Consider the following 14,242-nt stretch of genomic DNA (forward strand, 5'->3'; position numbering starts at 1 on the left):
CCTGGAACAGCTTATACTGCAAGAAACATCATGCCAACTGTACCATATGGAGGTGGATCTGTTATGGTCTGGGGATGCTTCTCATTTGATTGTAAGCTTGATTTAGTGACCATACGAGGCAACTTGACAGGGGAGCGCTACATCCAAGAGGTGCTGAATCCAGTTGTGGTGCCCCATTTTGACAATCATCCACTGGCCACCAGACCGATATTCATGGATGACAATGCCAGACCACATCGTTCACGAGCTGTGACCCAGGTTATCCACAACAATGCTCTGACGCAGATTCCATGGCCAGCAATGAGTCCAGATCTGAATCCTCTGGAACATGTATGGGACATTTTGGGACGCCTGATTTATCGTCGGGACCCTCCTCCACAGAACTTGCGTGAATTGGAAGCAGCATTACACGAGGAGTGGCAGCAGCTGCCCATGGAGCGATTCCAACGTCTGGTGAGGAGTATGAGACGAAGACTTCAAGCTGTGATCCAAGTGCTTGGTGGAAGTTCTCGATATTGACTTACTGTGTTTGTCAAATCTCCATATGACATTCTTACCCTATTGGATGAATTTGGTCACTAAAAATTATTGAGATGTCACCATACTTAATGCGTCTTCGTTGTTCGTTCATTTTTCGTAAAAGTTCAGCATGAGATTATTACATGCCATAAGGTCATGGAATACCCCATTTAAGTTCATTGTATAGACAATACACTGGTTTGTTGGTATACACGAAATCCTGGTTATAATATTAATTCGGTTATCTTTACACCCTTTCAAAACACCCCTCCATGAAAAAGTATAGGGGGTGCAACACTTTTTTTACTGTGTATAGTTTACTGACGAAACCTATAACATAATCTTAATACACTGGTGAGCAGATATACATCCAGTGTTTTTAAGCCTTTTTTAATATTGGCTAGAATTGTGCACAACCACCAGTAGCTAAATCCTGCTGGGGTATCATGCAGGAAGCCGAGGTACTGTAAGTCCACATGATCCCCAGCGAGGTGGCCTAGCTTTGGTTACTGGTGGCCTATAGCCCGTGTTTGGAAACTCTATACATGATATTGTTATGCTCAAATATGTTTCATAAATTGATTTTAAATATTACTTTGCGTAAATGACTCAAATGTGAATAACTTAACTTCGCTATATGACTGAAATAATGCCGATGGGCCGTTAAATTTTAACTCACTGACTCTTATCTTCTGCCTGATAATATATTAGAGTTTTAAATTGGTCAGGTTCACAGACTAAAAAATCGCGCCGAGGTCAAGGTTTAGGTTCTTTCAGTTTATCTTATCATGAATAAGATCACAATGGAATATTACCGTAGTTACACAGCGACTTGAGGTAGGTTGCCTTCTATAATTCCTCTACCAGTCGACATTAGGGTAGGACGGTACTCTCGTCGTTCATTACTAGTTCTGGAATTGTATGTTATCACTTTATTAGTGTGTGTGTGTGTGTGTGTGTGTGTGTGTGTGTGTGTGTGTGTGAGAGAGAGAGAGAGAGAGAGAGAGAGAGAGAGAGAGAGAGAGAGAGAGAGAGAGAGAGAGAGAGAGAGAGAGAGAGAGAGAGAGAGAGAGAGAGAGAGAGAGAGAGAGAGAGAGAGAGAGAGAGAGCTAATACGCACATATTCGCGGGTTCGTATTTCAACGTTGTTACTGCATGTGTATCATTACGGTGGGTGCCGATGACACTTACGTTGGTTCCACAGCTGCTTTTCAAATCCAACATTCCATGCTTTTGTGTATGTAATATCATTATGTATTGTGAACTGTATAACCAGCCTGGCGAGACAATGCAAACTACACACACTCAAGAGACCTGCTTTTAAATGATTCGTTACTCATATTATCAAACACGTGTTTCCCTGGCCTAGAACCGATTATTTCTTTGTGATGGATCCCTGTGGTCACATTATAAAGTTCATTACACATAAACATAGTATCATCAAATATTAAGGCTTGTTTTCCCTTTTCCACATTTTGTCAGTTAGGTAATTGCATTATATTTTTTCAGATAGAACTTGTTGGAAGTATCATACTCCCTCGAAAACCTCAGTGCAGGGCATATCCCAGATTCCAGGTTTGTATCACTTATTATTTCCCAGCACCATACACGTGCGCCAAGGTGTAAAACGTCTAGCACGTGTATCACTGTTGAGAAGTGAGATAAACACCGCTTTGTTCAGTATTTCATTCAGGGCGATTCTTTTTTTCTTAAAAAAACACCAAACAACAAGATCATATGTGTCTAAAGGATGCAACTGTGCATATCCCCTTGCTTTAGACGACTGGGCCAATTGGAACCCCATCTGTCAGTAATCCCACTTGTAACCCCAACTAAACTGCTGAATTGTTCTTTAAAGTGGCCTTTAACAAACCGTTCACTCAAATTGAACCAACTCACATTCTTAAATTTACCCCGCTTGTCTTTTGTAGACTCGATACCCTGAACACGTGGACTTCACAACGTATATTTTGACATTATGCAGGTGAGTGTACGATGTAATTGTTTTTCCTATTGAAACTCTGTGGTTCAAGAAAAAGTGTCAACATTTACTTTACTGCATATCGAGTGTGAGGATGAGTAGGCATCTAAGGTCACATCGGCAACATTTCTGTCTAAAGTGTCCAAACCGTGTGTATCCGCTGTTTACCCAGTGCGATGAGTCTACCGAAACATGTTACTGCCCAAATGCTTCCGGTAGGGCAGGACATACTTCCCCTTTTCGCGAACACCTGGTGTCATCACCTTTAGTGATCCATTCAAATTGTCACTGCTGTTTTGTCTTTTACACCTCAAAATATTGTTCTGCGGATAATAAACTCGATTCTTTTATGCTCTGGCGTTGGCGGTTCACCGCATCAGCAACATTGGTGCCTCGATTGTGTAAAATCTGAACAAATCACAAATTCACGTCAAAGGAATTGTAATCTAATAAGAACCTTAACGCACTTTGCATAAGAGTGTTCATTGAGAAAGGCAAACTAGAGTTCTCTATTTAATTAATGAAGTAGGGACCCGTGAGGATCCGGGGTAGAGTGAGTGAGTGAGTGAGTGTTTAACGTCACATCGGCAGTATTTAAGCCATTTCGTGACGAGAAGCTATACATTAATAATACACATATTTAGATGAAATAAAAACCTATCAAACGATGGACAGTACAATAACTAGAATATCACAGATGCGATGTAAAACTAGTTGAGAATATTAAAAAGCAGGAAGTAAAAGTGGGTAGAATAGGTCTTCACAACCAATGCAATGCTTGCCGTTATCGGCGACTAACGCACATATTTGAAAGCGAAAAACAAGATAATCAATAATTAAAGTGATGGCATACCTAATCTCTCACGGTACACAGCAAACGCTATCTTTATAGGACTGACATCGAACTACCAACTCGGGTTTCGTAGTATGTGGTCTAGTGTAATTACTACTTGCGTTAGGTGAAGAATTTCCTGTTCACTTGGTACCCTACAATGGTACCTTAGTGTCTCGCGGGATCCTCGCATACAGCCAGGTGTCGATCTTGCAATATCAGATATCAAAATCAGTTCAGACTGTCACAAACTAACTTTAAGCTGTTGTGTTAGGCCAGAGAGCCAAGGTGTCTTCCATATTTCCCAAGAAATGTAAGCGAAAGTAGATGTTCTACTTAACGTAAAAGCGGTCTTGAATATCTAGTTTTCCCTCAATACATTACAATTGAGATATGTGAAGATCCTGGGTAGAATGGGCCATCAGTAACCCATGCTTCCCGTAAAAGGCAACTATGGTTGTCGTAAGAGGCGACTTACGGGATCGGGTAGTCAGGCTCGTTAACTTGGTTGATGCATGTCATCGTATCCAAATTGCGTGGATTGATGCTCATGATGTCAATCACTGGATTGTCTGGTCCAGACTCGACGATTTACAGACCGCCGCCATATAGCTTGAATATTGCTGAGTGCGGCGTTAAACAACAAACAAACCAAATGAAGTAGGTGTAATATCCACCGTCATATGTACAGTAAACTACGTTTATAACGAACACGCTTATAACGAACTGACGGATATAACGAACTTACTTTTTGGTCCCGACTACTTGCTGTAGTCATGCTGTATATGTACATATAACGAACTATGGTTATAACGAACTAAAATTTGAAGTCCCGTTGAGTTCGTTATAACCGTAGTTTACTGTAGCTTGATTCCCTCATGTATATACATTGAATTTTGTCTGAATCCATTCGATGTTTGTCGTAATTGGGAAACATGCATCATTACCTCATATGATATTCTGATCATATGGCACATTACATGTGTTGGGTGGTGAATTATCAAATTACTGATTATAAACACACACACCCTTCCTCCCCACCAATCACAGGTAATGTAATCTCAAGGTAAACAATGGTGGGGTAAGAAATTTCTGCCGATGGACCTCTCGAATACACGCCGGAGCCAAACGTTGCGTCGATAAACTCGTTCTCTGCCGTCATTTCGAAACAAGTTAAACCGACTTTCATCAGTAAACTGCACTCGTCGCCAATTTCTCACTTGCCAGCGTCGAACCTGCCTCGCCCATCGCAGTCTCAGGCGTCGATGTTGAGCAGTCAGTACCATTCCTCGGAAAGGACGATACGCTCGGATTCCAGCAGCACGAAGTCGTCGCAGTACTGTACGTTGGCTAATGGGATGTCCAAACGCTGTTGCTGCCGTCGCCGTCGCCGTCGCCGTCGCCGTCGCCGTCTATTTCGCACGTGAATGAGCCGTATCTGACCGTCTTCCAGTGGTGTTGTCACTCGGGGTCGTCCGGTTCTAGGCCTATCCTGTGTCCCCCCTGTCTGCCAGTACCGTTGAATCAGCCTGGCAACTGTCAATTGTGTACAACCAAACCTTCTGGCAATTTGGACCTGTGTTGCCCCCAATTCGGTCACTCCGATGGCTCTCTCTCTTTCTCTCTCTGCTCCTGTGACAGTCGTGGCATTTCTTTTGTGTGCTTTCATCACGTGTGGTTATACCCTGCAGACGAACGCATTTATACAGCTAACATGCACGAGCAGTATATGCCATAGGCGGGAAACCTGTTTCACCATTTCTTGTCACCGCACGAGCGCCGTCAAAGGTGGCGCGTTCGGGTGAGGTGTTTTGGGGCTCCTGTTCCTTGGGCAGTCATATTCCCAATACCCACTTTCCACCAGTTATCGCTATTTTTAGGAAAATTATAAATTGCGAACCTATACTTTCTTTTGCCGCTTTGTTTAGTATTTACATAAATGAAAACAAAACTTGTATTAGTGTTTATTATCATGGTAAGAAGTAGACACACGCAAAACCATGCCCCGATATCATCCATAACATTATCTCCCAATTCACCCAAGCCTGCCTCCGACTCCGAAACAGACCGAGTCTGACGCGGTCGTAAAATCTACAAGACAACTTACTCTTTGAGTCCCAAAGCGTTACAGGTCAGCCGAAACTGATAGAGAACAGCTGTTGGATTGAGGTTGAGGTCAATGTGTGACGTGTCATGTGACTTGCATTGACTGGAAGGCAGCTTGACACTACTTGTGTAAATCACGGAACAAGACGGCTCGCCGATATTACAGGAAACACTGTTATCAAGGACCAACATCAATCTATCAGCTGGTGCTTCGCAAAATGTCTTCAGGTGTAAGTATATAGCCGGCATTAGATGTAAGATCAACTTGTCCTGGTGACATTGCCGCCCCATCATGGTGTCGCGTGATCTCCGCTCCCACCCACCTGTAGCGCGAGGTGTATGCCTTGTTACATACTAAATTCACTTAATGTGTCACTCAATTTCAATATGGAAAAAAGCGAATCCAGTTTAACCTTTCTCGATGTAAGAATCAATTTAATATCAGGGAGATTTGTACAAACTGATATCTTTTATAAAGATACTGATACGCAACAATATTTGGATTTTGCATCATGTCACCCTTATCATGAAAAAAACATTGTCCATGGTTCAACGGTTCCTGCCTTTTTTAATCAAAGTATTAAAATGGAGAAGATATTGAGCATATAAAAAATTATCAACACCCAAAAACAACCCAAAAATCTTAGAAAGCTTAGAAAGTTTGGATTGGTTAAAAGTCACCATTTTATTACATGAAAATTCCATGACGTGAATCAAATCTACAACCTCACCGGATATTTGCTGAAAATGTTATATGTCATGACTCCAGCTGGCCCATGTTGCAAGTGTTTTTCTCTCGCACGTTTTGATCGAATTCCATTGGACCGCGAAACGCTGTATTTTTTCACTATGAGGCACTTCGATGTTTTCTTAATTGTTCGGTATCTCTTGCATTTAGTGAGTGAGTGAGTGAAATTTAACGTCACATCGGCAATAATTCAGCCATATCGTGACGAAACAGTTATAATATTTATAATTTGATTTAATTAAAAAGCTGTCAACGATGGACAGTAAGATAACTAGAGTATCACAGTTTCGATTTTAAAACTAGTTGAAAACAGTTAAAAGAATACATTTTCATTCAACAATACAATATACAAAAAGGGCTATAGATCACCAGCAGCCAAAGTGAGGCCACCTCACTAGGGACCGTGGCTCTTGCATTTAGATGGCTCATAAGTGGGATAAAACACGCCAGCGAAAATCTAAAACCGCCAGTGAGGTACCCTCGCTTTCACCTAGCTCGCGATTTTACATTTCCCTATGAATAAGACGCCCTTGTATGTTTAACACATTGCAGTGTCATTTCGAGACTGGACATGACTTGTATCGAAATATGACAAGGAATGTTATTATGGACAGACATTTTTATACTCTATTAACATAATGTTTCATGGCTACTTCTTGTCCCTTCATCAGTTGAATGACAGGGTGTTGTTGTCTCTTTGTATGTGTCTAAGAGGTCGCCTTCTGCCCAGGGTGGGAGAACATGACTTATATACAAATGAAGCAAGTTTTTATTAGATACGTGAATAGATTCACGTTATACAGATAAGAGTGAGTGAGTGGGTTTAACGCCGCATTTAACAGTATTACAGTTATATCACGGCGTGTCAGCTTAATGTGGGAGGTAAGCCCGAAGTGAGGCAGGTCTCAGACCTTTACCACTTTGGTGAAACCCACGAGCACGGGTATGGTGCTGACAAACCTAGAAACATCACCGGGGCGAACCGGGATTTGAATTCACAATCAGGTTTCTGGAGTGCCCAAGGGACGCAACTCTGCACAGCGAATCGCGGCGCCTTAGACGACTGGACCACCCGTGCCCCCTATAGAGTTAAGAAGGAATTGCTGGCGTGACCGTCGTTAAAAAAAGAGAGTGACATGGTAATGATTAAAAGTTAAAGAGGATTTAAGTAAAATGCCTCATGAAAAACTCTCATACATTAAATAAATAATTCACCTTTGGTAAGTATTTCATATTTCATCACCCTGAACTGTATCAGTTGTCTCCCTTATAGTCTGTTTTCAGATATGTTTATGTGTAAACTGATGTTCATTGAGACGACGATGAGCACACATAGTGTATTGTTCTGTATTTCAGTTCCCTACTGTCATCGACTTAAATGTGGGTGGTCGACATCTGACAACCTCCCTGTCCACCCTCACCAAGTACCCGGACTCCATGTTGGCCACCATGTTTAGTGGAAGGCAGCCTGTGACCCAAGACAAAGATGGCCGCTACTTCATCGATGTGGATGGAGATGTGTTTATTCACGTCCTCAACTTTCTGAGATTCGGGAAGATGCCTCCACCCAAAGGAGCATCTGAGGTTATGGAATATGCAGAGTACTTTGGATTACAGGAACTGAAGGCATCTGTCCCCGAAGACTTTGAACAAGTGCTCTACGGAATATGGAAAAAGAAGCTACCTGACTACCAAAGTCAATGGGAAAAGGTGGAAAGACAATTAGGCTATCTTTCCACAAAATATTTTTACATTCACGTTGCCGCAAGCAGCGCTTGTCGTAACTTTCCGAAAACAAAAACACTGTTTCTTCAAGCTCCAGGCAGTAGGAACACCATTTACATAGAATTTTTAGACATCGGTAAAACGTACCCAACTGTCCTTTTGAATCTTCTTGCACACGACCTGAAAAGAATGAATATCTTCACGGACTATTGTGAGACGGAATGTGAGAATTGTGGTTGTCAAGCAGCCATGCGATTCAAAATTGGCAGGTGAAAAGCGTTAGATACCATTCCGACATTTTCAAAAATGGAACGTGGATCAGTTGTGGTATGGATGTAGATCTAAATTTTCGTCTTAATACGAATCAAATCTCACAAGACCAATTACTATTGTGGGACATTCCTTTGATTTGTGTCTATTGATGTTTCACCTACACAGGATATTGATGCACGACAACAGTTAACCCATCGTAAAGCAATTGACGTTTTGCTGCTTATCCAGTCTTATTTTCCTTGCCTTTGCTCTTAAAATAATTAAATACGGTGGAAATACATTTTTAAGATTAGTTTCCTAATATTATTTTCTCTTAGTTACCTATGGGACCAAAATGGTATTAGTTAATACAACTTAACCACTAACAATACATGTCTCGATCATGTTAAGATAGAAAATTGAGAATGATACACATACTATGGTGTGCTTGTATCCAAAAGGAATGTGACTCGCCTGCTTTCACTTTACAGGAACTAATTCCAATGTAAATAGACAATTCAAAAATGCAGTCAATATTGTTGATTCGCATTTTGATATAAATGTGAAAGATAACTCCTGACGTAAATGAACTCCCGATATTGAGTGTTGATTCTCCAGTTCTTGTTTAACTTGGATTCAATGCCAGGAATTAAACACAGCGTCCTGGGTACAGAGCAGACACGTAATTAACTGGGCCACCTCATCTCGATGAGCACTTGGGAAGGTCGATCTGTGAAAGGATTATGACTGGCATCATATATTTTATAAGCGTTATCTGAATTTTGGGGACGTAAATCGGCGTCAGACAACTATAAAATGTGCGGCATGCAGTTGAATGCGCGATCACACTCTAAATAAAAGGCAACAAAAGTTGTAATTGTTTTATGTGTTTGTTCCTTTTGTGGGTTCTGTGTCCTATGTAACAAATATACGGGTTCATATAATAACGAAGTAAAGATTAATTTATGTTCTTATGTTATATATCATTGGATAGCTAGATGATCGGGTTTCCATGTGTCTGTTGTTGTGAGGTTTTGACCTCATTTAGAAAAAGACGGTGAGAAAAAATAGTAAATATGTGAAGAAAAGTTTGAAACTGTGAAACTATTAATCTAAGAAACCATAAACAGACATCTCAACGTTGGCATTATGTGTAACAAGCAGCAAAATAAATAAAGCAAAGAACCAGAACTAGAGAGATGAGTGGCATCGCATCGGCAATATTGCAGCCATATCGCGATGAGAACAAGTATATTATTATAAAATTTCTGTTGACAAACGACAGTAAAACGGTAAGGTAAGTATCACAGTGTAGACATAAAACACACCTGAGCAATATTAAAACAAAGACGTTTTCAGTTAATTAGTTAATAGAAAGTAAAACCAGACTACAGACCACTGGCAACGAAAGCTAGACCACCTAACTGGGGATCTTTGGGACTTACAGAGCTTTTGCTTCCTGCACGATTCGCAGCAGGATTTATGCCATCGCTTTGGTCACCAGTGGTGTCACATCGGCATTATTCAGCCATATCGTGACGAGAAGTTATACATTAATAATACGAATATTTAGATTAAATAAAAACCTGTCAAACGATGGACAGTACAATAACTAGAATATCACAGATGCGATGTAAAACTAGTTGAGAATATTAAAACGCAATAAGTAAGAGTGTGGGGAAGAATAGGTCTTCACAACCAATGCTTGCCGTTATTGGCGACTAACGGGATCGGGTGCTATACAAAGGTGTAAGACGCACATATCTGAAAGCGAAATACAAGATAATAAATATTTAAAGTGACGGCATACGTAATCTCTCACGGTAAACAGCTAGTGCACAGAGAACACAGCAAACGCTATCTTTATAGGACTAACATCGAACTACCAACTCATGTTTCGTAGTGTGCGGTCTAGTTTAATTTAGGGTTGGGACGGTTACTCGAGTACCCGAAAACGTTTCAGGTAGCTTAGGACTCGAGTCCAATTTTCAGGACTCGAGTACCCGTTCAGGGGAGATAGTTATGCAATCATCATGAATTGAGTCCGTTTTCAGGAGTCTAGATCTTATACTTACCAGATCTGATTTAGTACTTTCCGTGAGACAGGCGTAAAATGAGAAAGTCCATGTTGTGGTGATAAGAAATCACAAATGACATTCCACAAGTGTTAGTTAAAATTCGTTTCATGATCACTGATTTTTTTTATGTTTGTTCGGTTAAAAACAAATTAGGTTGTTCAAAGTTGCAAGTTTGTCTTTATGCTTCAGCACGGTAACAACAGAAAAGTTGTTCTGTTGGACTATTTCAACATAAAACTTAACAGTTTTCAATAATTTGCTGATCTGTTCCATAAAAATGTGAAATCTAATGTTATTTGTGTTGTCATTATTGTCGAAATCATTTTACGAAATACTGAAATAGTGCAATGTTACAAATTAAAATACAAGCCTAGATAAAGACACATATCGATTTATCACCCATGTCACGACTCACGTGTCAGGTAGTCATGTGATCTTGCCGTTTCCCGCTCTCGCCTGTTTTGGTGACACTGCTCAATGACTGGCGCCAGATTACTTTGATATTCTGCGTCACTTGTGGTTTTAGGTAAGCCGTGCAGGCATTTTCATAAAAAAACCATAATACCTTAGAACAGATTAATAGATGTTTAATGATGACCTTTTATTCGCAAAAGTGTTACAAACAAGTGGGACAACATTGAAACATGCCTTGTTACAATGTGTGGTTATTCAGATACATGTATTAATACCCAAAGCTGGGTATCGATCTTGCAATATCAGATATCAAAATCAGTCCAGACTGTCACAAACTAACTTTAAGCTGTTGTGTTAGGCCAGAGAGCCAAGCTGTCTTCCATATGTCCAAGAATGTAAGCGAAAGTAGATGTTTACTTTACGTAAAAGCGGTCTTGAATATCTAATTTTCCCTCAATACATAACGATCGAGATCTGTGAATATCCGGGGTAGAATGGGTCTTCAGCAACCCATGCTTGCCGTAAACAGCGACTATGCTTGTTGGGATTTTGGGAAAGAATAGGTCCTTAGCAGCAAGGAAATGAACAGAGCTATTTACGCATTAAATGTGTACGTGGTCTCGCGTGGGTTTCTATACCCCGAAATGATATCTGTAAATTCTCGGAAATGTAAATTGGTGAAAAGGAATTCACTTTTAGTTGTGTTATCTTTCAGGCTATTTATATAGTTCATTTTACATTTGACTGATTGGTCTAATTTAAGAGATAAACATACAATACTTTTCATGGAGCTAGGTTACCTGTAAATATGACTGCGCCAAGTTGATTCTGGAGCGGTTATTGTGATTTGACACCTTTGATAGACCAATAAGAATCGAGTATTTTCTAAATGTAAGGTAGAATCACATGTGCATTAACAATGCGTTGTATTTCAGGATTCTCAAGTTGTGGATTTAAACGTTGGTGGTCGACATCTGACAACCTCCCTCTCCACCCTCGCCAAGTACCCGGACTCCATGTTGGCCGCCATGTTAAGTGGAAGGCATCCAGTAGCCAAGGACAAAGATGGCCGCTACTTCATCGATGTGGATGGAGATGTGTTTGTTCATATCCTCAACTTTCTGAGATTCGGGAAAATGCCTCCACCCGAAAGAGCATCAGAGGTTAATGAATAGGCGGAGTACTTTGGATTATAGGAACTGAAGGCACCTGTCCCCGAAGTGCTCTACGGAATGTGGAAAAAGAAGCTACCTGACTACCAAAGTCAATGGGATTGTGTGAAAAGTAAATTGAACGATATTCCCACAAGTTACTTTTACATTTGCGCAATAAAGTCTTATTGTTGATACTGTAGAATCAGTGACCCCAGGCAATTATTACACTATTGCCTTAATGTTTGAATCATACAGAACCTTGCTTTTCAATCTTCTTGCAGTCGACCTGAAAAGACTTCACCAACGTTTGTCTGAGGGTATGCTAGGCTTGTGGTTGTAAAGCAGCAATGGGATTCAGAATTGGTACGATGACCCAAATTGTCACACATTGAGTCGGCAGATAATTTTGATGAAAGGAATGTGAATCAGCCGTTGCATTGGTGGAGAGCTCTGTTGCCGGCTGCTGTGATTTTGAAGCGATGGGTCATTGGTCAATGTTCGTCTAAGTGCTGATCAAATCTAGCAAGATCTAGTATTAATATTACGGAACATTTCTTTTTAATGTATATAGACTCAAACTCAAAACAGGATATGGATGAAGGACAACTGTTAACCCGTCACAGAGCGATTTACATTTTGCTGCTTCTCTAGGTTCTCATTTCCTGCGGATTTCCGTGTCAGAATAGGCTCCTAGTTACGTGTTGCCAATGGCGATCGAAGTGGGTACACTGGCTGATTGTGTGCCACTTGTACCAATCAGCGTTTTAGATGATGTTAAATACCTGAAATATTGGTGACTGGCGTAAAACAAATCCGTTGCCATTGTGCCGAACCAGGTGGGTTTTTTTGTCGCTTTCATGTAAGACCAGGACACAAACATTTTTAAAAGGAAAATTGTTACTTTTGTGCTAACTTTTTGACATATGTACGATGTAAAAGAATGTATGTGAATATCGTTAATAGCATGAATTGATTAAAGCTTGCAGTATCTGGGTTCCTTTTCACTCTTGACTTGTATTGAACCCATTGTGAGAGTGATGAAGAGTATTCAGAATTCAATGTTGGTCTTGGTAAAAACAAAATGTTCCTTGTGTTGGTTCAGTTATAGTAGAAATCTATTTAATGTGCGTTTCCTAATCACGACACGAAAAAGCATCTTTCCTGACGTTTTGAAAAGTGTTGGTATTGATGAAAATGCATACATTATGCAAGCATTCCAAATCATTTGGTTATATTTATATGTATGCCTAGTTTCGGAATGTTTGGAAATGTTGGAGAAATGCACACACTTACATCAGTGTCCATACCCGCCTACAATCCTGCAGGTGTGTTATCTCATGTGGCAGGAGGTAGCGACACACAAACAAATTAATGACCTTTTCATATGTACACATGTATTTGTGTTAATTTGGACAATTAATTTCAACCCTTATTTCAGAATTGAAACATTTTCCTTAAACTTCCCGGTACAGAAATATATAGGGAATTGTACAAAATCTTTGATGCAGGTTTGGCATATATGATATAAGATTGGCACCCTGATGTTTGAAATACCAAGAGAAATACAAGCCGAATCAATAACTTTTGTCACTTTATAACCTTCCTTGACTATGTACAGGCATCAATGCACCATCAAACCTTATGAAATACAATGGCATTATATGGGCATATAGCTTCTAGTAATTTGATCTCTGCATACCCTCGGTATCCATGCATTGTGTGTAAACAAAGACAGAGCTCGTTATGCAGGACACTCCCGACAAGGCAGTTGCTGTAAACAAATATGCAAACATTTTTGGCATCATCCCTTTGCTTGCTAAACATTTACAATGGGAACCAGTCTTTGCGCAGGCTTTGAGAGACAACTGGAAACGGGGAATAGCCGGTTACGACGACTGCCTGAATCAGTTGCTGGAAGGCCTCATGGCAAGTCGGTATCACAGTGGTGTCTTGTACATACAGTTCTCGGATTCCTCTCAATACGTGTTCACTCTGTGCAAGGTGGCTGGTATTCCTGAGGGGCATCAGGTCATCAACGTCAAATACACCTCCTCCACAACGTATGGGACCAATCTTGTCCATTTCCTCAATGAGGATCTGAAGCGTATCGGTGTTCACCTTCAGCCGGGGGACTTCCGACCAGAACCAAAGTGTGGTTGTCGCGTGGCTTTGCGGTACATGATAAAACTTGAGTAACTGATGTACCCATAATTGTCACATTGTGTGGTTTGGTGCGATTAATGTATACTTCCCAAGCGAATAACATACAATCTACGGCAACCTATGCTTGCCGTAAAAGGCGGTTATGCTTGTCGTGAGAGGCGACTAACGGGATCGGGTTGTCAGGCTGGCTGACTTGGTTGAAGCATGTCATCATTCTCAATTGCGTAGATCGATGCTAATGATTTCAATCACTGGATTGTCTGGTCAAGA

General features: G+C 40.6%; 2 protein-coding genes across 3 annotated transcripts; both read left to right on the forward strand.

Annotated features, from left to right (window-relative positions):
* The first annotated feature begins 1,334 nt into the window (after window positions 1-1,334).
* On the forward strand, window positions 1,335-9,006 carry LOC124127515 (BTB/POZ domain-containing protein KCTD7-like). Of its 2 annotated transcripts, XM_048399241.1 has the most exons (4): window positions 1,335-1,356; window positions 2,029-2,094; window positions 2,451-2,503; window positions 7,543-9,006. In XM_048399241.1, the coding sequence occupies exons 3-4, from the start codon at window positions 2,498-2,500 to the stop codon at window positions 8,182-8,184; spliced, it is 648 nt and encodes a 215-aa protein (XP_048255198.1). In that variant the 5' UTR covers window positions 1,335-1,356; window positions 2,029-2,094; window positions 2,451-2,497; the 3' UTR covers window positions 8,185-9,006. The 2 variants fall into 2 exon arrangements, with proteins under 2 accessions (XP_048255198.1, XP_048255197.1); XM_048399240.1 differs by lacking the exons at window positions 1,335-1,356; window positions 2,029-2,094; window positions 2,451-2,503 and adding an exon at window positions 5,533-5,668.
* A 2,032-nt stretch (window positions 9,007-11,038) lies between these two features.
* On the forward strand, window positions 11,039-14,005 carry LOC125381935 (FH protein interacting protein FIP2-like). Its single transcript, XM_048399303.1, has 3 exons — window positions 11,039-11,050; window positions 11,591-11,818; window positions 13,661-14,005. Exons 1-3 carry the CDS (start codon window positions 11,039-11,041, stop codon window positions 14,003-14,005), a joined length of 585 nt encoding a protein of 194 aa, XP_048255260.1.
* The last annotated feature ends 237 nt before the right edge of the window (window positions 14,006-14,242 follow it).

This window comes from Haliotis rufescens, unplaced genomic scaffold, assembly GCF_023055435.1.
Source record: "Haliotis rufescens isolate VD_foot unplaced genomic scaffold, xgHalRufe1.0.p SCAF_2, whole genome shotgun sequence".
In the NCBI taxonomy this organism is placed as follows: domain Eukaryota; kingdom Metazoa; phylum Mollusca; class Gastropoda; order Lepetellida; family Haliotidae; genus Haliotis; species Haliotis rufescens.

What these genes read in the sequence shown, in the direction of transcription:
- LOC125381935 (XM_048399303.1), top strand. An exon ending in CACCCGAAAGAGCATCAGAG is followed by an intron (nt 11,819 to 13,660) that starts GTTAATGAATAG and finishes GTCTTTGCGCAG; the next exon opens with GCTTTGAGAGACAACTGGAA.